This window comes from Sapajus apella, unplaced genomic scaffold (genome assembly GCF_009761245.1).
Source record: "Sapajus apella isolate SASKATOON/1434 unplaced genomic scaffold, GSC_monkey_1.0 scaffold68, whole genome shotgun sequence".
Taxonomy (NCBI): domain Eukaryota; kingdom Metazoa; phylum Chordata; class Mammalia; order Primates; family Cebidae; genus Sapajus; species Sapajus apella.
The window spans coordinates 5419590-5443498 of record NW_022437008.1 but is presented as its reverse complement, the minus strand read 5'-3'; the positions used below and the strand labels follow the sequence as shown (position 1 = coordinate 5443498).

Below are 23909 nucleotides of genomic sequence, written 5' to 3'. Positions count from 1 at the left end.
TAGGCAGTGCCTAAGAACCTTTATTGACCACATGAGCCCCTCAGGGGTGCTAGTGGGGTGCCCTCCGGCATCCAGGCAGCAGCCGTCGCCACAGTTCTTGGGTGAGCAGCTCCTGTTCCCTGCGGGCACCCTGAAGCACACTCCGGTTTTCCTGGGCCCTCCGGATCAGGTAGGGGATCACCTCCTCCAAGGAGCCATAGGGGATAGACTTATACACTGTGTAGCCGGCCTGCCCTGCAGGGAGAGTGGGTTTTGTTTTTTATTTTTTGGTGTTTTTCTTTTTCTTTTCTCTCTTTTTTTTTTTTTTTTTTGAGAAGGAGTCTCGCTCTGTTACCCAGGCTAGAGTGCAATAGCATGATCTCGGCTAACTGCAAACTCCACCTCCTGGGTTTAAATGATTCTTCTGCCTCAGACTCCTGAGTAGCTGGGATTACAGGCGTGCCACACCACACCCAGCTAACTTTTGTATTTTTAGTAGAGACGGGGTTTCACCACTTTGGTCAGGCTGGTCTCCAACTCCTGACCTTGTGATCCGCCTGCCTCGGCCTCCTAAAGTGCTGGGATAACAGGCCACGGTTTTTGGTGTTTTTCTGAGACAGAGTCTCACTCTGTTCCCCAGGCTGGGGTACAATGGCGCGATCTTGGCTCACTACAATCTCCGCCTCCCGGGTTCAAGCAATTCTCGTGCCTCAGCCTCCAGAGTGGCTGGGTTACAGGAGCTCACCACGACACCCTGCTATTTTTTGTATTTTTAGTAGAGATGGGGTTTCACCATGTTGGCCAGACTGATCTCGAACTCCTGACCTCAAGTAATCCTGCTTTGGCCTCACAAAGTGCTGGGATTACAGGTGTGAGCCACCTTGCCCAGCCTGGAGTGTTGACAGGGTATGGGCTTGGGTTGGGGAGAGACTCCCCAGTCCCCACCTGGAACAGAGATTTCTGTTTCTGAGAACATGGCAGATTAAGTGAGTTGGATAAAATTCCTAACTGAAAAAGCTAAAAGCAAGTCCTGGAGCAAACTTTCTTTTCTGAGACATAGTCTTGCTCTGTGGCCCAGGCTGGAGTGCAGTGTTGTTATCATGACTCACTGCTGCCTTGACCTCCCAGGCCCAAGCAGTCCTCCACCTCAGCCTCCTGAATAGCTGGGACCACAGGCATACACCACCACACCCAGCTAACTGTTCTTATTTTATTTATTTATTTTTTTTTATGGAGTCGCGCTCTGTCACCCAGGCTGGAGTGCAGTGTCGAGATCTTGGCTCACTGCAACCTCCACCTCCCAGGTTCAAGTGGTTCTCTTGCCTCAGCCTCCACAGGCGTGCACCACCATGCCGACTAATTTTTGTATTTTTAGTAGAGATGGGCTTTCCCCATGTTGGCCAGGCTGGTCTCAAACTCCTGACCTCAGGTGATCCACCCGGCTCGGCCTCCCAAAGTGCTGGGATTATAGGCATGAACCACCGAGCCTGGCCTATTTATTTTGTTTCTGAGACAGAGTCTTGCTCTGTTGTCCAGGCTGGAGTAGAGTGGCACAATCTCAGTTCCCTACAACCTCTGCCTCTTGGGTTTAAGTGTTTCTTCTGCCTCGGCCTCCCAAGTAGCTGGGATTATAGGCATGCACCATCACGCATGGCCACTTTTTGTATTTTTAGTAGTAGAGATGGGTTTTACCATGTTGGCCAGGCTGGTCTTGAACTCCTGACCTCAAGTGATCCACCCACCTTGGCCTCCCAAAGTGCTGGGATTGCAGTGAGCCACCACGCCCTGCCCCAGCTAATTGTTTTTATTATTTGTAGAGGTGGGCGGGGGGTGGGGGGGGCTCTCACTATCTTGCCCTGGCTGGTCTCAAACTCCTGGGCTCAAGTGATCCTCCTGCCTCAGCTTCCCAAAATGCTGGGATTACAGGTGTGAGCCACTGCACCTGGCCTGCATTTTAAAAAATCTTAGTTATTAGAATGCTGCCAAGAGAGTAAGAAATTTACCAATCTAACAATTAAAAGAAAGTAAGGCTGGGCATGGTGTCTCACGCCCGTAATCCCAGTACTTTGGGAGGCCAAAGCAGGCGGATCAGCTGAGGTCAGGAGTTTGAGATCAGCCTGGCCAACATGGCGATATCCCATCTCTACTAAAAATACAAAATTAACCGGGTGTGGTGGCAGGTGCCTGTAATCCCAGCTACTTAGCAGGCCGAGGCAGGAGAATTGCCTGAATCTGGGAGGCGGAGGTTGCAGTCAGCCGAGATGGCACCACTAGACTCCTGCCTAGGTGACAGAGCAAGACTCCATCTCTAAATAAATGAGTAAATAAATAAATAAGAGAGAATTAGAACCCAGAGAGAGAAGGGACAACCAGTAAGCCACTCCTGCCCTGAAGGCAAAACCAAGCTGCTATCTGATGGCTTCACAGAGTTGTAGGGGTACAGCTGAGTTAGACTTCAAGCCTAACTGAGGTGAGAGGTGTAAGGGAGAACTTCTCCAAATTAAGCTGGAACCCAGAAAAGCCACACCCTCAGAGTAAGAGTTATAAAAAGTCAACCCTCTGACCTTCCCCCAGTCCCAAGGAATTGTCTCAGCCATAAACAGGTCAAGGAAGAAAACAAATAAATCTACTTCTGGGAAGTTGGGGCTATGGGTTAACCTCTTTATGTATTTGCAGCTCAAATTTGCACCAGTGGGGGGTCTCAAGAAACCTCAAGCTGTGAATTTAGGATAAAGTTATTTCATTCCCCTTAGCACCTGGCAGAAGGAAACGTTATTTAGTATCAGACCCTGAGGAGCAGCAGAGCAAAGATAACAAGACACACAAGAAATACTACATCATGATTAAGAATGAGCAGAAACGGCAGACAGCAGACACAGAGACACAGCCTTGGAAGGCTCGCAGACATTGGAATGACAGATCTCTCTTGAAGGATCTGGAGGCTGGGCATTGGTTGGGAATAGAAGAAGGGCTCTGGCTGGGAGGTAGTGACACCTGGGGCTTGGTGGGGTGGGGGAGCCATTCACATACCTAGTGCCAGAGAGATGTGGTCACACATGCCCAGAAGTTGTCCGAAACAGACAGGCCCATCCAGAGGAATGCCCAGCTCCCACATGCTATAGAAAAGGCCACATCATCAGTCCAGACCGTGGCTGCATCTAGAGCTTAAAGTCAGCCACTATGCACCCATATGGTGGCTCCACTAATTTAAAAAAAAAATTTTTTTTTTGAGACAGAGTCTCACTTTGTTGCCCAGGCTGGAGTGCGGTGGTGTGATTTTGGCTCACTGCAACCTCCACCTCCTTGGTTCAAGCAATTCTCCTGCCTCAACCCCCTGAGTAGCTGGGATTACAGGCACCCATCACCATGCCCGGCTAATTTTTGTATTGTTAGTAGTGATGGGATTTTGCCATGTTGGTCAGGCTGGTCTCGAACTCCTGACCTCAGGTGATCCACCGGCTTCAGCCTCCCAAAGTGCTGGGATTACAGGGGTGAACCACTGCGCCCAGCACAATAATTCAAATATTGACGTGTTTCCAAACTCAATGACAAATAATACCGAGTCCTTTGCATTCCTTGAAGCGCCCTTCCTCCCCTCCACCCCCCCGCACTGACTCCCAGCCACTTTCCTGGAGCCCTCAGAACTCCTCATGCCCTAGCAAATAAGGGACAATGTTTTTTGTCCATCTGGGACCTATAAGGACCTACAGGTATAGCAGGGGTTAATGTGTTTTTTGTTTGTTTTAAGAGATAGGGCCTTGCTTTGTTACCCAGGCTGGAGTGCAGTGGCTCAAGCACCGCTCACTGCAGCCTCAACCTCGTGGGCTCAAGCGATCCTTCCACCTCAGCCTCCCAAATAGCTGGGACTACAGGTGTGTGCCGCCGCACCCAGCTGTTTTTTTAAATTTGTTGTGGAGCTGGGTGTAGTGGCTCATGCCTGTAATCCAAGCACTTTGGAGGCCAAGATGGGCAGATCACCTGAGGTCGGGAGTTCAAGACCAGCCTGACCAACATGGTGAAACCCCGTCTTAAAAAAATAAAATAAAAAAGAAATTTGTTGTAGAAATGGGGGTCTTGCTCTAATCTGATTAGATTTAAAGATGCTAATAAAAAAATGGGGTCTTGCTATGTTGCCCAGGCCAGTCTCAAACAATCCTCCACGTCAGCCTCCTAAAGTATTGGGATTATAGGCGTGTGCCAACCGCGCCTGGCTATAAATATTTTTTAAATATTCTGCAGAACACTTCTGTCCATCTCTGGCGTTCAACAAAGGGAGAGAAAGGGAGGGCCCTTTTGTGGGCACCTATTTCCCACCCATCCCTCCATCTCATACCACTTGGTCGCTTGGCGGACAGATTCCTCATTGTGGGAAGCCACCATGAGGTGGCACATGGGGCTATGGCGGGCCACGTGCGTCAGCATCAGTTCCAGGCAGCGGCTGTAACTGAAGGAAGATATACTCTGTTCAGCTCACCTGGTGAGCGAGGGTCAGGCCCCAGGGATTGGGGGTGGGGTGCTCCTAAGTGAGGGATCTCTGGAACCAGTACCCAGTTCTATCTGCACCAGCTGCAAGGGACAAACAACACTTCTCTGAGCCACTTTCATCTTTTGGGTTTTTTTGGGGGGGATTTGTTGGTTGGTTTGTTTTTGAGACAGAGTCTCACTCTTTACCTAAGCTGGAGTGCAGTGGTGATCTCAGCTCACTGCAGCCTCTGCCCCCTGGGTTCAAGCAATTCTCCTGCCTCAGTCACCCGAGCAGCTGGGATTACAGGCATGTGCTACCGTGCCCAGCTAATTTTTGTATATTTAGTAGAGACAGGGTTTCACCATGTTAGCCAAGCTGGTCTCGAACCCCTGACCTCAGGCGATCTGCCTGCCTCAGCCTCCCAAAGTGCTGGGATTACAAGCGTGAGACACCATGCCCGGCCATAATTTTTTATTTTTAATGTTTTTACAGGCAGGGTCTCGCTATGTTGCCCAGATTGGGCTCAAACTCCCGGGCTCAGTCTTCCCACCTCAGCCTCCCAAGTAGCTAGGGTGACAGGCACACACCACTGTGCCTGGCTTGGTGCCAGTTAAGCCGATGGGACACAAATGTGCCCTGGAGCCCTCAAGCATGGCTAGGCCACCTGCTCTGTAACCTGTGTGAGTCCCTGTGGCCCCCAGAGAAGGTACCAGGAAGTAAAGATCTAAGGAGGTGAAGGATGGGGCCATGCTACTGTCTGCAGGGGCAATGTCCCAGGTAGTGGGAACAGGAAAAGCCAAGGCCCTGGGGATCATCAAGGAGGCCAGAGTGTCTGCAGTGGAGGGAGGGAGAGGAAGAGAGTGAGGGAAGTTACGGAAGTGACAGACCAGAGCATGTGTGGCTTAGAGGCCACTGTAAGGATTTCTTTTCGGTTTTTTGTTTGTTTTGAGACAGAATCTCGCTCTATCGCCCAGGGTGGAGTGCACTGGTGTAGGCATGGCTCACTGCAGCCTTGAATTCCTGGCCTCAAGTGATCCTCCCACTTCAGCCTCCTAAGTAGCTGGGACTACAGGCACATACTGCCATGTGCCATTTTTAACATTTGTTTAGAGATGGGGTCTCCCTATGTTGCCCAAGCTGGTCTCCAACTCCTGTTCCCAAGTGAATCTCCAACCTCAGCTCCCAAAGTGCTGGGATTACAGGTACGAGCCACTGCACCCGGCCACCAGGTGTTATTATTTCCTGCAGAGGCCAGCTGGCCCAGGCCTACCTCCGACTGGTGGCCTCATAGTCAAGCTGAGTGGGGTCTTCGGTCCCTTGGAGCCGGGCCACTGCTCTCTCCTTTTCCAGATACGCACCCCGTACCAGCTTCACTCCAAAGGCCAGGCCAGCCCTGTGCGCGGCCTCTGTGTCCCGCTCCAGCCGCTCAAATGTGTCCTGCAGGGCACGCGGGCAGGTTCTGGTAGGTCGGGGTGTGGGGACCCCAGCCTGCACCTCCCGGAACACGCCACACACCTTTAGATAGGCCTGGTAGGTGTTCCACACCCAGGGCCCGCCTTCCCCCGGGCTGTTCCAGCGCACGGCCAGGGCAGCCACAAACAGTGAGAGCGCGGGGTTCAGTGAGGTGTACTCCGCATCCACCAGGAGCCGCACGTGCCGGGCCCGGGCATGCTGAGGGTGACAGAGACAGTGGTCAGCGCCCTCCTGGGCATCCAGCAGGGGCACTGGAGCCAGACCCTGGCAGGAGGGGTTACCTGTGCCACCCGGTACAAGCGGCTGAGGGAGGCCTGGAGGTGCTGGTTCTGCTCCGCATTGAGACAGGAGACTTGGAGGCTCTAGGGGACAGCAGGGGAAGTAGGAAGAAGCTTAGAAGTTGCTAGAAATTTGAAAATGAAGAATATCAGATAGGTACTATTTATTGAGGTGGTTATGAGCCCAGAATCAGGGTTTGAATCCAGGCTCCGCCACACTATTGTGTGACCTTGGGCAAGTTGTATAATCTTTCTGGGCCTCAGTTTTTTGTTTTTTGCTTTTCTTTTTGAGACAGAGTCTTGCTCTGTGGCCCAAGCTGGAGTGCAGTGGTGTGATCTCATCTCACTGCAACCTCCGCCCCCTGGGCGCAAGCAATTCTCCTGCCTCAGCCTTCTGAGTAACTAGGATTACAGGCTCACGCCGCCACACCAGGCTAATTTTTGTGTTTTTAGTAGAGACGGGGTTTCACCATGTTGACCAGGCTGGTCTCGAACTCTTGACCTCAAATGATCTGTCCACCTCAGCCTCCCAAAGTGGTGGGATTACAAGCACGAGCCACCGTGCTCAGCCCTCCCTTCTACTCTTTGAACACAGCACGTACCTTACCACCTCCAGGCCTTCATCTGCTCGCACTTCTTCAAGTCTTTGTTCTAATGTCACTTTCTCAGCATGGTTTTCCCTGCCATACATTGGCAACTTCTTTTCCTATTCCTCAGCCTTATTTTTCCTTACTTGTTACATGCTGACTTTTTTTTTTTTTTTTTGAGACAGAATTTTGCTGTGTTCCCAAGCTGGAATGCAGTGGCATGATCGTGGCTTAGTGCAGTCTCCACCTCTCCAACTCAAGCAGTTCTCCTGCTTCAGCCTCCCAAGTACCTAGGACCACAGGCACCCAGCACCAGGCCTGGCTAATTTTTCGCTATTGTAGAGTCAGGGACTCCCTATGTTGCTCAGGCTGGTCTCAAACTCCTGAGCTCAAGCGATCCTTCCACTTCAGCCTCCCGAAGTGCTGGGATTCTGACTTTGATCTTAACTATTGTCTCTTGCCCCTAACTAGCACGTGCGTGCCTCGAGGTCAGGGATTTTGCCTTCATGCCTCCTTGGCCCCTAGCGCCGTATCTGGAGCAACATAGATGTTCAGCAAGCACTTCGGGAGTGGATACACTTGTAATGGGGAAATAAGAACCGTTTCTAACTCACAGTCTTGTTATGCGGATTCATCGGTTCAATGTGAGCTGCTGGTGACGCCAGGGAGTCTGGCTGGGTTCAAAGAAATTGGGAAATGGAAGAAAGAGGAACAGGTGGGGCTGAAAGCTTCATTACATCCAACAGGGTCAATACGGATGACGCAGGTGTAGGCTTGCTCATGGAACCCCACCTGGAGTCAGGTTGGGCTGGAAGCTGCAACCCTCCCCATTGAGGGGGAGAATGCTTCCTTCTGGGGCAGGGAAGAGCTGGGGGCAGCAGCCTAGTTACCTCTTCCCCCGTCAGAGGACTGTCTCCCCCTTGACTTGGGGCATAGTCTCAGTCCCTCAGGGAGCTATTTCAGACGGCCACCAAACACTTAACTCGTTTAATCTTTACCACCTTCCGACGTAGCAGCTGTTGTTATCCCCCATTCTCTAGATGGGGCAAGTGAGGCACAGAGCAGTGAAGTCACTGGTTGAAAGTCACACAGCTAACTCAGGGCAGAACTGAGGTTTGAACTTCAGCCTTTCCAGAGCCTGGATCTTTCTTTCTTTAATCTTTTCCCTCCCTCCCTCTCCCTCCCTCTCCCTCCCTTCTTCTTTTTTTTTTTTTTTTTCTGGTGAGACAGGGTCTTACTCTGTCTCCCAGGCAACAGTGCAGTTGTGCGATTTTGCCTCCCGGGTTCAAGTGATTCTTCTGCTTCAGCCTCTGAGTAACCGGGACTACAGACGCACACCACCACTTCTGGATAATTTTTATATTTTTAGTAGAGATGGGGTTTCACCATGTTGCCCAGGCTGGTCTCAAACTCCTGACCTTAGGTGATCCACCTTCACTTAGCCTCCCAAAGTGCTGGGATTACAGGTGTGAGCTATGGCACCCGGCCCTCTTTCTTTCTTTCTTTGAAACAGGGTCTCATTCTGTCACCTAGGCTGGAGTAAAGTGGTGCGATTTTAGCTCACTGCAGCCTCAAACTTGCCAGCTCAAGCAATCCTCCCACCTTAGCCTCCCGAGTAGCCAGGATTACAGGTACCTGCCACCACATGCAGCTAATTTTAAGAATTTTTTTGTAGAAACGAAGGCTTACTATATTACCCAGGCTGGTATTGACCTCCTGGGCTCAAGTAATTCTCCTGCCTTAGCCTCCTGAGTAGCTGGAACTACAGGTGTGCTCCACCACGCAGCTAATTTTTAAATTTTTTGTAGATATGGGGTCTCACTATGTTGCCCAGGGAGGTCTCGAACTCCTGGGCTCAAGGGAGCCTCCCATATTAGCCTCCCAAAATGCTGATTACAGGTGTGAGCCACTGCACCCAGCCTGTTTCAATCCTTAAAACCACTGAGAAGTTGCTGTCACTCTCCCCACAGGAATAAACTAAAGCTTATGAAGAGGTGAACCCCTTACTTGCCAAAGCAGATTTTCTAAACCATTTCTATGTGTTCTCTGATACAGTATAAAGATTACGAATAGGCCGGGCGCGGTGGCTCAAACCTGTAATCCCAGCACTTTGGGAGGCCGAGGCGGGTGGATCACGAGGTCAAGAGATCGAGACCATCCTGGTCAACATGGTGAAACCCCATCTCTACTAAAAATACAAAAAATTAGCTGGGCAAAAAATTACAGGCGCGTGCCTATAGTCCCAGCTACTCAGGAGGCTGAGGCAGGAGAATTGCCTGAACCCGGGAGGCGGAGGTTGCGGTGAGCCAAGATCGCGCCATTGCACTCCAGCCTGGGTAACAAGAGCGAAACTCCGTCCCAAAAAAAAAAAAAAAAAAAAAAAAAGGAATACGAAAAGGGGCCAGGTGTGATGGCTCACACCTATAATCCCAGCACTTTGGGTGGCTGAGGTGGGTGGATCACTTGAGGCCAGGAGTTTGAGACCAGCCTGGCCAACATGGTGAAACCTTGTCTCTACTAAAAATACAAAAATTAGCTGGGTGTGGTGGTGGGTGCTTATAATCCCAGCTACTCGGGAGGCTGAGGCAGGAGAATCACTTGAACCCGGGAGGTGGAGGTTGCAGTGAGCCGAGATCGTGCCACTGCACTGTAGCCTGGTGACAGAGTGAGACTCTGTATCAAAATAATAATAATAATAAATACATAGACAAATAAAAATTACAAATAAAAAAAAAGATTAGAAAGAAGTGTCATCATGTCCACTGTAGCATTGTTTGGAGGGGTAGAGACTCAGAGGCCACCAGGAGTCCACCCCGGGAGTGGTAAACCATGCAGCTAGAAGCAACTATTGGAAACAGTGGGGGCTGGGCGTGGTGGCTCAGCCTGTAATCCCAACAACTTGGGAGGCTGAGGCAAGAGGATTCTTGTGGCCAGGAGTTAGAGACCAGCCTGTGCAACATAATGAGACCCCTTCTTTACAAAAATTTTAAAAATTAGCCAGACATGGTGGCTTATGCCTGTAATCCCAGCTACTTGGGAGGCTGAGGCAGGAGAATCGCTTGAACCCAGAAGTTTGAGGCTATAGTGAGCTGTGATCACGCCACTGCACTCCAGCCTGGGTGACAAAAAGAGACTCTGTCTAAAAACAAAAACTAAAACAAAACAAAACTTTGTGTGGATCTTAATATCAATGGAAAAAATAAGTAGAATGAGAAAGCTGATATAATGCTTTCGTGTAAATTTAAAACATTCTCTCAACTGACAGAGATGGGCAGGAGGGAACTTCACAGTGATGGAAATGTTCTAAATCTTTTTTTTTTTTTTTTTTTTTTTTTGAGTCATAGTCTCACTCTCGTCACCGAGGTTAGAGTACAGTGGTGTGATCTCAGCTCACTTCAACCTCTGCTTCCCGGGTTCAAATGATTCTCTTGCCTCAGCCTCCCAAGTAGCTGGAATTATAAGTGCCCACCACCATGCCCAGCTAATTTTTGTATTTTTAGTAGATACCATATTTTGGTAAGTATCACATTGGAGAAAATAAAAGATAAACAAAAATAAGAAACAAACAAAAATATCACATTGGTCAAGCTGGTCTCGAACTCCTGACCTCAGGTGATCAACTGCCTTGGCCTCCCAAAGTGCTGGATTACAGGTGTGAGCCACTGCACCCAGCTGGAAATGTTCTAAATCTTTTTTTTTTTTTTTTTTCTTAATTTGAGGCAGAGTTTCGCTCTTTTTGTGCAGGCTGGAGTAGAGTGGTGCGATCTTGGCTCACTGCAACCTCCACCTCCTGGGTTCAAGTGATTCTCCTACCTCAGCCTCCCGAGTAGCTGCAATTACAGGTGCACGCCAACTCATCCAGCTAATTTTCTATTTTAGTAGAGATGGGGTTTTGCCATGTTGGCTAGGCTGGTCTTGAAGTCCTGACCTCCAGTAATCTGCCTGCCTTGGCCTCCCCAAGTGCTGGGATTATAGGTGTGAGCCACCATGCCTGCCCATGTTTGAAATCTTGATAGGGATTTGGATTGCTCAAGTGTGTCTGTTTGTCGAGGTTCATCATGGGACACATTTACAATGTGTGTAGTTTTACCTACAAAGAAAATAAATGCTGCAAATAATCATTGGGCTCTAATTAATGAACCCATTATTCACATCCTGAAGCATTTAGGGGTAAAATGTACTGATGTCCACAATTTACTTTGAAATGCATCAAAAAATCAGATGGATTGATGGATGGAGAGAAGAGAGGGATGGAATGAAGAGAGGGATAGATATGATTTAAAGCGAGTATAGTTAAAGGTGGCAGGTATGTGGATGTTCACTGTACAATTCTTTTGACTTTTCTGTATATTTGAAAATTTTTATAATGGCACATTGGGGAAATCATGCCCCCCACGGATGGTATACACCTGGCAAAACAAAATCATAGGAACAAAAAGATATACATTATACAAGATGGAAGGCTGGGCGTGGTGGCTCACACCTGTGATCCCAGTACTTTGGGAAGCTGAGGCTGGAGGATTGCTTGAGGCCAGGAGTTAGAGACCAGCCTGTGCAACACAGTAAGACAAAGAGAGAGACAGAATGAAAGGGAGGGAGGGAAGAGGGAGGAGAGAGGGAAGGAGGGAAGGAGGGAAGGGAAGGAGGAACGGAGAGAGAAGGAAAGAAAAAAGAAGGGAGGAAGGAAGGGAGGGGAAAGAGAAAGAGGAAGGAAGGAAAGAGAAAGAAAAGGGAAGGAGAGAGAGAAAGAAAGATGGAGTAAGGTTGAAATAGAATATAGAGATGAAAAGGAATGAATGATTGAATGAACAAAGATCCCATTGGCCTAATCAGAGCTTACACGCAGCCAGCTGTCACCCATGTGGCTTTGTTGACTGAAGACACATTGATGTACCTCCTTCCAGTTCATAAACAGCTTCTATCCCAATCCCGCCTCTGAGAGCCTCCAGCCTCCAGGTCCCTCCCTGAGAACTCCAGAGGATCCTGATTCCATCCATTTCAGCCATGCCCTGGAGCTACAGCTGCATTTCTGCTGGCTGTTCCAAGCCCAGAGGTGGCCTGAGCATTTTGAACATCTGGCTTGCAGTGAGGCCGCATCCGAAGCCAGAGCACTCTGTTCCCGACACTCCCGCTTGAGATCTTTACCTGCCCAGAGTCCATGGCTTCGGCCAGCCTCTCAGGGCTCAGCTCCGAGGAGGCCCCTGGCCTTCTGACCCACAAGGATAGCTCCTTCTGAAATGGGTTGGTTGGTGGGGTGGTGAGGGGAGCCCGGTGGGCAGCTGCCCTTCCCCGCACCCCCATCTTTGTACCCCTTACACAGAGCCGAGTGCTGGTCAGCGCCGTCACCTTCAGCTGCATGAAGCTGGGCTGGCTGAGGGACTCCAGGAGGCTCCGTGACAGGTCCACACACCGCAGCATAACGCCGAGGTTCCCCTCGTAGCAGGCCTCACTGCCCAGCCAGCAGCCGTCAGGGCCCGACCTGCGAAGCCCCTTCCTGCGTCCTCCCAGCCTCCCTGGGCCCTGCCCCTTACTCACCCAGTCTTGGCAGCAGAGTCCGGCTCCTCCTCAGTGGGCACTGCCAGCAGCGGTCGGAGGCCGAGGGTCCGCAGCTGCTGCACGCAGTCCCTCACCTCCTCTGCTGTCTCACCAGCCACAAACTGCCCATAGAAGGATGCTCGGAGAAGCGCTCCTGAGAGCCGGGAGCCCAGGAGTCGCTGAGACCAGGCCTGGAGCTGGGTGACAGGGAACGAAGGCTCAGCGCAGGTTGCGGGGAGCCTTCAGGCTGGTCCTCGGGGTCACTGCTTACCGCCAACCCGTGGGTGACTAGCGGGGGCCAGGCACACAGCCGGAGAACCAGCAAGGCCCGTGTCAGCTCTTTCGTGTGCTTGAGTTGGAAGGCCCCGCCATCAAATCTCAGGGGCAGAAAGCCCCTGGAGGGGGGACCGGCCTGGGAACAGAGTGCGCGGCAGGTCTGGAGCATCTTGGGTTCCTGGCTGCATCCACACCAGGTGAAGGGGCTCTGGAGGCAGCAGGTTCACCAACTGCCCCTTGCCCAGGCTGGGGGCAGTGACTGATGGCAAAGCTTCAGGATCACAGGCTTTTTGGCGGGGCAGGGGGGCGGGCAATTAATTATTAACCAATGGGGACAGAGTTCAGAGTAACGGTAACAGGAGGTGAACCCCCAGTAATAGCCTCCACAACCCTCAGCACAACAGCCTGCACTTATTAGGTGACTGCCATGTGCTGGGGAGAGCAGGGGCTCTGGGGCAAGGGTCCCTGGGTTCAGGACATTGGGCTTTGTGATCCGGGGCAAGCTACTTAACTACTTTTGTGGCAACTGCTTCCTCTTAAAATTGAAAATGCTGTAGTGTCATTGAATACATTTGAAAATATGGCTCTCACATTTATAATCTCAGCACTTTAGGAGGCCAAGATCAAGGAGTTGGAGGCTACCCTGGGCAACCTAGTGAGACCCCGTCTCTACAAAAAATACAGATGGCTGGGCATGATGGCATGCACCTGTGTTCCCAGCTACTCGGGAGGCCGAGGAAGGAGGATCTCTTGAGCCGGGAGGTCAAGGGTGCAGTGAGATGTGATTGCACCACTGAACTCCAACCTGGGTGACAAAGTGAGGCTCTGTCTCTAAAAAAAGAAAAAAGAAAAGACAAATAACCTATATAACCCAGTGGTTTCATGCTAACTACATATCCTGGAGACCTTGAACACGGATAGCAGGAAACATGTACAGGAAAGAATGTTCAAAGGAGCACTGTCTGAACCATCCAAACGTCCATCAAAAGGATGATGGATACATACACGGTGGTGTAGTTACGCAGTGGCGTACTATACAGTAATGAAAAATAATGGATACTGATACACACAGCTGTGTGGCTGAATCTCACAATGTCAAGTGAAAGAAGCCAGGCACCAAACAGAGCAAGCTGTGTTATTCTTTTCAATAGCTATAAAAGCAAGGAAAATGAAACTACAGTAAAATTTTGGGAATACTTGTATGGGTGGTCAAACCATAAAGATAAGAAAAGTAAGGAGGCGATTATCACAGAGGTCAGTGAGGTGGTTGATTTCCTGTGGGGATGGGAGGAGTTGTAACTGGATAGAGGCTTATGGGGGCTTCCATGTCCTATTTTCTTTTTTAAAAATGAAAACCATATGTCCTAGGTCTGTTTTGTTTTGTTAGAGTGATCATTGCTCTGTCGCCCAGGCTGGAATGCAGTGGTGTGATCTCGGCTCACCGCAACCCCCAACCCGCAGGTTCAAGTGATACACACCTGCCTCAGCCTCCTAAGTAGCTGGCATTACAGGCACCCACCACCACTCCCCGCTAATTTGTGTATTTTTGTATAGATGGGGTTTCACCGTGTTGGCCAGGCTCGTCTCCAACTCCTGACCTCAAGCGATCCACCTTCCTCCCCCTCCCAAAGTGCTGGGATTACAGGCGTGAAGTCCTCGGTCTTAACATGGATGATAATTCACAGTTGTTCACATTGTAAGGTTTTGTTTTGTTTTGAGACAGAGTCTTGCTCTGTCTTCCAGGCTGGAGTGCAGTGGGGTGATCACTGCTCCCTACAGCCTCCAACTTCTGGGCTCAAGCAATCCCCCCGCCACCTCCACCTCCCAAGTAGCTGGGATTACAGGTGCGTGTGCTCACACCCAGGACAATTTTGACTGGGGTCTGTCACATGGGCATGGCTGACTGCTCGAATGACTGGCCTTGTCTCTAGCTCCTCCAGAGCTCTAGCTGATACTACATGGCCCAAGGTCCCCAGATAAACAAAGACATGGGGTTTCACCGTGTTGGTCAGCCTGGTCTTGAACTCCCGACCTCAGGTGATCTGCCCGCCTTGGCCTCCAAAGTGCTTAGATTACAGGCGTGAGCCACCATGCCCGGCCTAAACAAAGATATACTTTTTTTTTTTTTTTTTTTTTAGAGATGGAGTCTCGCTCTGTTACCCAGGCTAGAGTGCAGTGGTGTGATCTTGGCTCACTGAAACCTCCACCTCCCAGGTTCAAGCAATTCTCCTGCCTCAGCCTCCCAAACATAAATACACTTATCAAGAAGGATAGTACAAGGGCTTAGTGTTTCCTCTCAGGAACTGAGCAATGTTAATCCTTTACTACACAACCCCCAATTCACAGATGTTAAAAGTGGAGGCTTAGGCTGGGTGCGGTGGCTCACGCCTGTAATCCTAGCACTTTGGGAGGCTGAGGCGGGCAGATCACCTGAGGTCAGGAGTTCGAGACCAGCCTGACCAATATGGTGAAACCCTGTCTTAAAAAAAAAAAAAGTAGAGGCTCAGCCGGGCACGGTGCCTCACGCCTGTAATCCCAGCACTTTGGGAGGCGAAGGCAGAGGGATCACCTAAGGTCAGGAATTCAAGACCAGTCCAGCCAACATGGTGAAATCCAGTCTCTACTAAAAATACAAAACTTAGCTGGGTGTGGTAGCGGGCACCTGTAATCCCAGCTACTCAGGAGGCTGAGGCAGGAGAATTGCTTGAACCCCGGAGGTGGAGGTTGCAGTGAGCTGAGATCATGCCACTGCACGCCAGCCTAGGCGGCAAGAGTGAAATTCTGTCTCAAAAAAAACAAAAAGTGGAGGCTCAGAGAGATGGAGACACCTGCCTGAAGTCGCATAGCCAGTTGGCAGCCAAGTGCTGATTTAAGACCTCTTTCCCCCAGACACCAGACTGTAACTTTTTTTTTTTTGAGAAGGAGTCTCACTCTGTCACCCAGGCCGGAGTGGAATAGTGCGATCTTGGCTCACTGCAACCTGTGCCTCCTGGCTTCAAGGGATTCTCCTGCCTCAGCCTCCTGAGTAGCTGGGATTACAGGTTTATATGCACCCACCACCATGCCCAGCTAATTTTTGTATTTTTAGTAGAGATGGGGTTTCACCAGGTTGGCCAGGCTGGCCTCAAACTCTTGACCTCAAGTGATCCGCCAGTCTTGGCCTCCTAAAGTACTGGGATTACAGGCATGAGCCACCACGCCCAGCCTGTAAGATTTTTACGACCTCTTTCTGCTGTCTTTTCTTTAGTACACGATCCACAGAGCTGATGGACAACAGCCAGAGTTAGAATCCAGCAAAACCTGAGCTAAAAAAGCCTTTTAATTTTTTTTTTTCTCTAGAGACAGGGTCTTGCTATATTGCCCAGGCTGGTCTCAAACTCCTGGCCTCAAGGAATTCTCGCACCTTAGCCTCCCAACGTACTGGGATTACAGGTGTGAGCCATCATGCCCAGCCCTGAAAATGAAGCATTTAAGCTTTTATTTATTTATTTATTTTTTGAGACGGAGTCTCACTCTGTTGCCAGGCTAGAGTGCAGTGGCACAATCTCAGCTCACTACAACCTTGAATCCCAGGTTTCAAGCGATTCTCCTGCCTCAGCCTCCTGAGTAGCTGGGACTACAGGCGCCTGCCACCACGCACAGCTAATTTTTATATTTTTAGTAGAGATGGGGTTTTACCAGTTTGGCCAGGATGGTCTCAATCTCTTCTTGACCTTGTGATCCGACCACCCTGGCCTCCTGAAGTGCTGGGATTACAAGCCTGAGCCACCCCGCTCAGCTGCCTTTAAGCTTTTTTTGTTTGTTTTTTAAATTACATACATGGTTCATATTTTAAAAAATTAAAATACAAAAGGAAGCAGAGTGAAAAGTTAGTCTTTCTCTCACTCCTGAATTTCTGCGCACCAATCTCTTCTCTCTAAGGCAACAGGGTATGCTTGCAGAGATGGTTTATGCATAGAAAGTTTATGCATAAACTTTCTAGAAGTTGCATAAACTTTCTAGTTTCTTTCTTTCTATTTTTTTTTTTTTTTTTTTTTTTTTTGAGACAGAGTCTCTGTCACCCAGGCTGGAGTGCAGTGGTGGAATCGTGGCTCATTGCAACCTCCACCTCCCGGGTTCAAACAATTCTCTGCCTCAGCCTCCCAAGTAGCTGAGATTACAGGCGCCGACCACCACGCCCAGCTAATTTTTGTATTTTTAGTAGAGGCAGGGTTTCACCGTGTTGGCCAGGCTGGCCTTGAACTCCTGACCTTGTGATCCACCTGCCTCAGCCTCCCAAAGTGCTGGAATTACAGGCTTGAGCCACTGCGCCCGGCCAAACTTTCTAGTTTCTATAGCAGCTATATCTCTCCAGCACCTTTACGTCACCTTTATTTATTTATTTATTATTATTTTTTAAAGACGGGGTTTCACCATGTTGGTCAGGCTGGTCTTGAACTCCCGACCTCAGGTGATCTGCCCACCTTGGCCTCCAAAGTGCTTGGATTACAGGCGTGAGCCACCGCGCCCGGCCCTTTTTTTTTTTTTTTGTCACCTTTATTTATTACACGAATTATAAAATACTACTTGTGCTTTTGCACACTGCTTTTAAAATTTTTTACTTATTTCATTTATTTGTTTTTGAGACAGTGTCTCACTCTGTTGCCCAGGCTGGAGTGTGGTGGCATGATTTCGGCTCACTGCAGCCTCAACCTCCCAGGCTCAAATGATCCTCCTACCTCAACCTCCCAAGAAGCTGGGACTACAGGCACATGCCACTATGCACAACTAAATTTTTTTTTTTTTTTCCTTTTCTTTTTTTCTTTTTTTTTGAGATTGGGGAGGGTCTCACTCTGTCACCCAGGCTGGAGTGCTGCAGCATGATCATGGCTCACTGCAGCCTCAAACTCCTAGGCTCAAACAATCCTCCTACCTTGGCCTCCCAAATGCTGAGTTTACAGGCATGAGCCTGCATATTCAGCCTTTTATTTTATTTTATTTTATTTATTTATTTATTGAGATAAAGTCTTGCTCTGTCACCCAGGCTGGAGTGCAATGACGTGATCTCGGCTCACTGGAACCTCCATCTCCCAGGTTCAAGCAATTCTCCTGGCTCAGCTTCCTGAGTAGCTGGGATTATAGGCATGTGCCACCATGCCTGGCTAACTTTTGTATTTTTAGTAGAGGGGGGTTTCAACATGTTAGCCAGGCTGGTCTCGAACTCCTGGCCTCAAGTGATCTACCCACTTCGGCCTCCCAAAGTGCTGGGATTACAGGTGTGGGCCAGTGCTCCTGGCCTTTTTTTTTTTTTAAACAGTTATTTTGAAGGATCATTGCCATCTCAGCACATATAACTCTGTCTCAAATTTGAAAGATTTTGTTATTTCTTCCTTTCGTCTTTGATAATTCACCAGTGAAGCCATCTAGACCTGGAATTTTTCTTTGTGGGAAGGTTTTTAATAATGAGTTCCATTTCTTCCTTTTTTTTTTTTTGAGATGGAGTTTTGCCCTTGTTACCCAGGCTGGAGTGCAATGTTGCGATCTCGGCTCACCGCAACCTCCGCCTCCTGGGTTCAGGCAATTCTCCTGCCTCAGCCGCCTGAGTAGCTGGGACTACAGGCACGCGCCACCATGCCCAGCTAAGTTTTTGTATTTTTTAGTAGAGACGGGGTTTCACCATGTTGACCAGGATGGTCTCGATCTCTTGACCTCGTGATCCACCCGCCTCAGCCTCCCAAAGTGCTGGGATTACAGGCTTGAGCCACCGCGCCCGGCCTTGTATGTTGTGTTTTTCTTTTTTCTTTCTTTCTTTTTTTTTTTTTTTAAAAGATGGGGTTTCACCATGTTGGTCAGGCTGATCTTGAACTCCCAACCTCAGGTGATCAGCGCGCCTTTGCCTCCTAGAGTGCTAGGATTACAGGCATGAGCCACCATGCCCAGCTTTTTATTTTATTTATTAAAAAAATTGGCCGGGCGCGGTGGCTCAAGCCTGTAATCCCAGCACTTTGGGAGGCTGAGGCGGGTGGATCACAAGGTCAAGAGATCAAGACCATCCTGGTCAACATGGTGAAACCCCGTCTCTACTAAAACTACAAAAAATTAGCTGGGCATGGTGGCGCGTGCCTGTAGTCCCAGCTACTCAGGAGGCTGAGGCAGGAGAATTGCCTGAACCCAGGAGGCGGAGGTTGCGGTGAGCCGAGATTGCGCCATTGCACTCCAGCCTGGGTAACAAGAGCGAAACTCCGTCTCCAAAAAAAAAAAAAAAAAAAAAATTTTTTTGTATGTTGTGTTTTTCAAAGAAATGTCATTTTGTCAAATCTGTTGATGCTAAATTGTTCATAATATCCTCTATGTTCTTTTAATGATTCCAGAATTTGTAGTGATAACCTTTCTTCCATTCTTAATACTGGTAATCCCTACTCTCTCTCTTTTTTACTCTAATGGGAAATTTTATCAATCTTATTTACCTTTTAAAAAAACCAATATTGGTTGTTTGCTTTTTGTGTTTTGAAACAGAGTTTCTCTCTGTTGCCCAGGCTAAAGTACAGTGGCACGATCTGGCTGACCGCAACCGCAACCTCCGCCTCCCGGGTCCAGGCGATTCTCCTGCCTCAGCCTCCCAAGAAGCTGGGAGTACAGGCATGTGCCACCACACCCAGCTAATTTTTATATTTTTAGGAGAGACGGGATTTCACCTTGTTGCCCAGGCTGGTCTTGAACTCCTGAACTCAAGTGATCAGTCTGCCTCGGCCTCCCAAAGTGCTGGGATTATCACCGCCCCCTGCCCAACATTGGCTTCTTTAAAAAGCCCAGGCCGGTCATCTTGTAGAATGCCTCCTGTATTGGATTTGTCTGATTATATCCTTATGATGTCATTTAATGTATTCCTTTATCCTGTATTTCCTGTAAACCAGAGTTTCAGTCTAGAGCATGATCTATTAGATCACCTACTGGTGACCACTGTGTTGCCTCCAGAGTCCCCGGTGCCTGGTTCCTAATGACCATAGTACTGGGACTGCCAGGCTCATGAATGGCTTCAACAGGAGAGCAGCAGACAGGGTGATGGGCTGGGTTCTAAGCCCCCACACACTCACCATTGGGAGGCCACAAGCAGCTGGAGTGGAGAGAGATACCTGCTGGGAGAGGAGAGAAGCCTGAGGCAAAACAGTCTTTTGGGACTAGCTTATAAGCGACCTTGATTATTTATTAGGAAGGGCTGCTGTTGGCCCAGCGTGGTGGCTCACGCCTGTAACCCCAGCACTTTGGGAGGCTGAGGTGGGTGGATCACTTGAGGTCAGGAGTTTGAGACCAGCCTGGCCAACATGGTGACACCCTGTCTCTACTAAAAATACAAAAATTAGCCAGGCATGGTGGCGCCTGTAATCTCAGCTACAAAATTGCCTGAACCTGGGAGGCGGAGGTTGTAGTGAGTCAAGATCTCGACACTGCACTCCAGCGTGGTTGACAAAGCGAGACTTCTTCTAAAAAAAAAAAAGAAAGAAAGAAAGAAAGAAAAAGAAATGAATTAAGAGTGATGTCTTACCCTCTGACACTTTCCCACGAGTGAGTGTCCCCTCCATGTCCCAGGCTCACCAATGGTTCCCAGAAGGGCTCCCATCCCAGCAGTGCTCCACCTGTGCTCCCCAGTGCTCTGAGAATAAAGGAAAAACTCCTTGAAATGCTCTGCCACCCCGGCATCATTGTCCCACCTGGGCTGCTCACTGAGATCCCCTGGGGAGCCTCTTTCTTGTTACCTTTTTAATGATTATGCAATAAAAATGACTTTTTTCCCCTTTGCTGTACAATTCAATGAATTTTAGAACATGTATACATTCCTTTAGATACTGCCCTCAATTGTAATCAAGATAAGAACAGTTCTATCACTCACAAAACTTCTTTTACAGTCCTACCGTCTCCCCATCTCTAACCTCCAACAACCGCTGGTCTATTTTCCATCACTGTAGTTTAGTCTTTTTGAGATTGTGAAATATATGGAATCACACAATGAGGAGGCTAAAGCGACTGCATTTTTTTCTTTAAGAGACAGTGTTTCGCTCTGTCACCCAGGCTGGAGTGCAGCGGCACGATCATGGCTCACTGTGACCTTGAACTCCTGGCCTCGAGTGATCCTCCTGCTTCAGCCACCTGAGTAGTTGAGACTACAGGTGCATGCCACCATTCCTGGCTAATTTTTAAATTTTTGTAGAAACGGGGTTGCCCAGGCTGGTCTTTTACTCCTGGCTCCAAGAGGCGATCCTCCCGCCTCAGCCTCCCAAATTGTTGGGGTTACAGGCGTGAGCCACCACCCCCCACCAGCAGCCCTATCTTGGATGCTAATCCATTTTATTGGCTTCTGATTACCCCAGGTTCTGATAGGGTCTCTAAGATTTCTAGTTCATTTACTGACCCTTGTGTAAAAGCATGTACTTACTGGAAATCCTGCCCTCAGGTCAAAGCAAGCTTGATGTTATTTTGCTTTTCAATTGTCCTTCACATCTCCTCTGAAGAAGGTATGCACTTTCCTGCTGGTCTGCAAGCCCTGCCCCTCGGGTAATGATAGGGACCAACCATCTGGTCTTGTTACCGGAAGAGAGGATTCTTGGATCTCAAGCAAGCAAGAATTCAGGGCGAGTCCACAGTACAAAGTAAAAGCAAGTTAATTAGGAAAGTAAAGGAATAGGCCAGGTGTGGTGGCTCAGGCCTACAATCCCAGCACTTTGAGAGGCTGAGGCAGGTGGATCATGAGATCAGGAATTCGAGACCAGCCTGACCAAGTGAAACCCAGTCTCAATGGAGCGTGTCCAGTCACATTGTAAGAAGAGCAAATCTTTGAGAAATACAATCTCCCACAACAAAAAAAGATTAGAGACTTGCAAAATTTTGGACACTGAAATTGTCAAAATCACACTATAAACTAGCCTTTAAGTACTGTCTAAAAAAAAAAAGAAAGAAATATAACACAAAATCACAAATAAGCAAGCAAGAAGAGAGGATCAGGAATGAAAAAGTAAGTTTGAAAAAGAAAATGATAGGTGGAACTTCTAAAGATGAAAAATGTAATAAACCTAATTTCCAAAATAAAAATAAAAACTCAGTGGATTGGACATAATGGAAGACAGAACAATTGAAGTGGAAGCTATGTCCAATCATCATACCCCCAAATACATCAAATTTTTGTAGGAGTTATTAAGAAATTATTTTAGGTAGATAGAGAGGAAAAGGGTCTTTGGGAAGTTTTTGTTTTTAAAGCAGCTCTTAGAGCCAGGCCAGCAACCTTTAATGTCCAAATGCCGGCCATTAGAAACTGGGTCCACCCAAACATGGTGATTCCAGCACGGCCTTCTTGCCCTTGCCCCACATGTTCCTGGCAACATGGTCACTCCCACATATCCCTATGTGTGTAGAACATCATGGCCCCTTCATTTGCATATCAAAAGACTAGGGTGGGAGGCCCCCAGCTTTTTTTTTTTTTTTGAGACAGAGTCTCACTCTGTCACCAGGTGCCAGGCTGGAGTGCAGTGGCGAGGCCTCGGCTCACTGCAACCTCCGCCTCCCAGGTTCAAGCAATTCTCCTGCCTCAGCCTCCCGAGTAGCTGGGACTACAGGCACACGCCACCCCACCACGCCTAGCTAATTTTTTTGTATTTTCAGTAGAGACGGGGTTTCACTATGTTGGCCAGGATGGTCTCGATCTCTTGACCTTGTGATCCGCCGGCCTTGGCCTCCCAAAGTGTGAGGCCCCCAGCTTTTAAGTGGGCTACATGAATGACATGCCTGGTCAAACCAATCCCCTGAACCCTATGCAAATCAGACACCACCCTCCAGACTCTAAACAAACCTGGCTGGTTTCCACCCCAGCTGGGGGTCTCTTCTTTGGGTTTTGAAGCCCCCCTCCCTCTGTTTCTGTACAGAGGAGCTTCTTTCTTCTGCCTTCTCCCTTCTTTATGGCCTGTTAAACTCTCCACTCCTTAAAACCACCTCACGTGTGTCCATGTCATTTTATCTAATTGGACTCCAGAAAAAGAACCTTGTGTTCCTCCACTCATTGGAGCCATATCAGAGAGACAGAGATGGATATATGAAAGTGGGGCATATATCAGGTATTAATCAGTCTCAAAAGTAGAAATTAGGTCAGGTGCAGTGGCTCACACGTGTAATCCCAGCACTTTGGGAGACTGAGGCGGGTGGATCACCTGAGGTCAGGAGTCCGAGACCAGCCTGACCAACGTGGAGAAACCCAGTCTCTGCTAAAAATACAAAAATTAGCTGGGCATGGGCGCCTGTGATCCCAGCTACTGGGGAGGCTGTGGCACAAGAATCTCTTGAACCCGGGAGACAGAGGTTGCAGTGGGCCGAGATCGCACAACTGCACTCCAGCAGCGACACAGGTGGGCTCTGTCTCAAAATAAATAAATAAATGAATAAAAATTAAACACAAAACAAAGCAAAAAACTGGACTCATGCATGACTCCGACGGTTCCGGGAGGCGACATGTACACAGAACGTAGAGTGTGGGCAGGCGTGAGCAGCTCAGAAATGCTGTCCCTGCTGCTGGCATGACTCAGTGGTTTCCTGTCACCCACAGGATAAAGCTCAAACCCATAAGGTGACCTTTGTGGTTTGTCTTCGGCCATCCCATTAGCCTTAATTCCTGCCACTCCCTGCCTCGGGGGTTATTCGCCAGCAACAGTTTTAGGAAAATCCCTTCCTGCACTGTGCTCCTGGAGTCCTTTCTGCCTCAATGCCCTGCACAGCTACTTACCTCTTAATACTGGAGTTTGGCGACAGCTTAGATGCAGAGGACATGTCGGCCAGTTTTAATCTCCAGCACAGACCAGACCTCTCCCATGAGCTCAGGAACCCAGTGTATACACACACACACACACACACACACACACACACACACACACTCACTCACTCTCTCTCTCTCTCCCTCTCTCTCTCACGAGTGTCATTCAGAATCCCCTCATGGATTAGCTCCTCTCAAACAGGACACTACCGCACCCTGGTGGGAACTTGGGAAATTTGCACAATCGATTTTGGCTGCTGCAAAGATTGGAGAGGGCGGTACAGGCGTCTGGAGGTCAGGGACCAGGAATGCAGGACGCTGAAATCTGCATCCAGAAGTTTGTAAATGTCTTTACAGGCACTTCTGTGGGTTCGAAAAGTTTAGAGTTATCTGAAATTATTAATATAACACATATACACATATGTACAAAATTTTGATACGCTTTAAAATATATTGACATTTTCTGAAATGAAACTGTGATGTAAATTTATTTTTAATTTTTTTTTTTTTTTTGGAGACAGAATCTTGCTCTGTTGCCCAGGCTGGAG

The 23909-nt window shown here is 48.9% G+C and overlaps 1 protein-coding gene across 4 annotated transcripts; it reads right to left on the bottom strand.

Moving 5' to 3' along the window:
• On the bottom strand, positions 1-23425 carry PRODH2 (proline dehydrogenase 2). Of its 4 annotated transcripts, none has more exons than XM_032249514.1 (11): positions 23335-23425; positions 20116-20223; positions 12318-12514; positions 12099-12231; positions 11928-12014; positions 6199-6279; positions 5960-6115; positions 5715-5881; positions 4313-4423; positions 3010-3095; positions 1-234 (listed from the first exon to the last, which is right to left on the bottom strand). In XM_032249514.1, exons 2-11 carry the CDS (start codon positions 20188-20190, stop codon positions 50-52), a joined length of 1278 nt encoding a protein of 425 aa, XP_032105405.1. In that variant the 5' UTR covers positions 20191-20223; positions 23335-23425; the 3' UTR covers positions 1-49. The 4 variants fall into 4 exon arrangements, with proteins under 4 accessions (XP_032105405.1, XP_032105406.1, XP_032105404.1 ...); XM_032249515.1 differs by lacking the exon at positions 23335-23425 and adding an exon at positions 21004-21096; XM_032249513.1 differs by lacking the exons at positions 20116-20223; positions 23335-23425 and adding an exon at positions 12589-12886.
• Positions 23426-23909: the final 484 nt, after the last annotated feature.

Coding starts and splice junctions, on each gene's coding strand:
- PRODH2 (XM_032249513.1), bottom strand. CDS start 12,762: ATGCTCCAGACCTGCCGCGCACTCTGTTCCCAGGCCGGTCCCCCCTCC. Junction 6,116..6,198: donor GCTTGTACCGGGTGGCACAG/GTAACCCCTCCT, acceptor TGTCACCCTCAG/CATGCCCGGGCCCGGCACGT. Junction 3,096..4,312: donor GTCCGCCAAGCGACCAAGTG/GTATGAGATGGA, acceptor CCTTTTCTATAG/CATGTGGGAGCTGGGCATTC.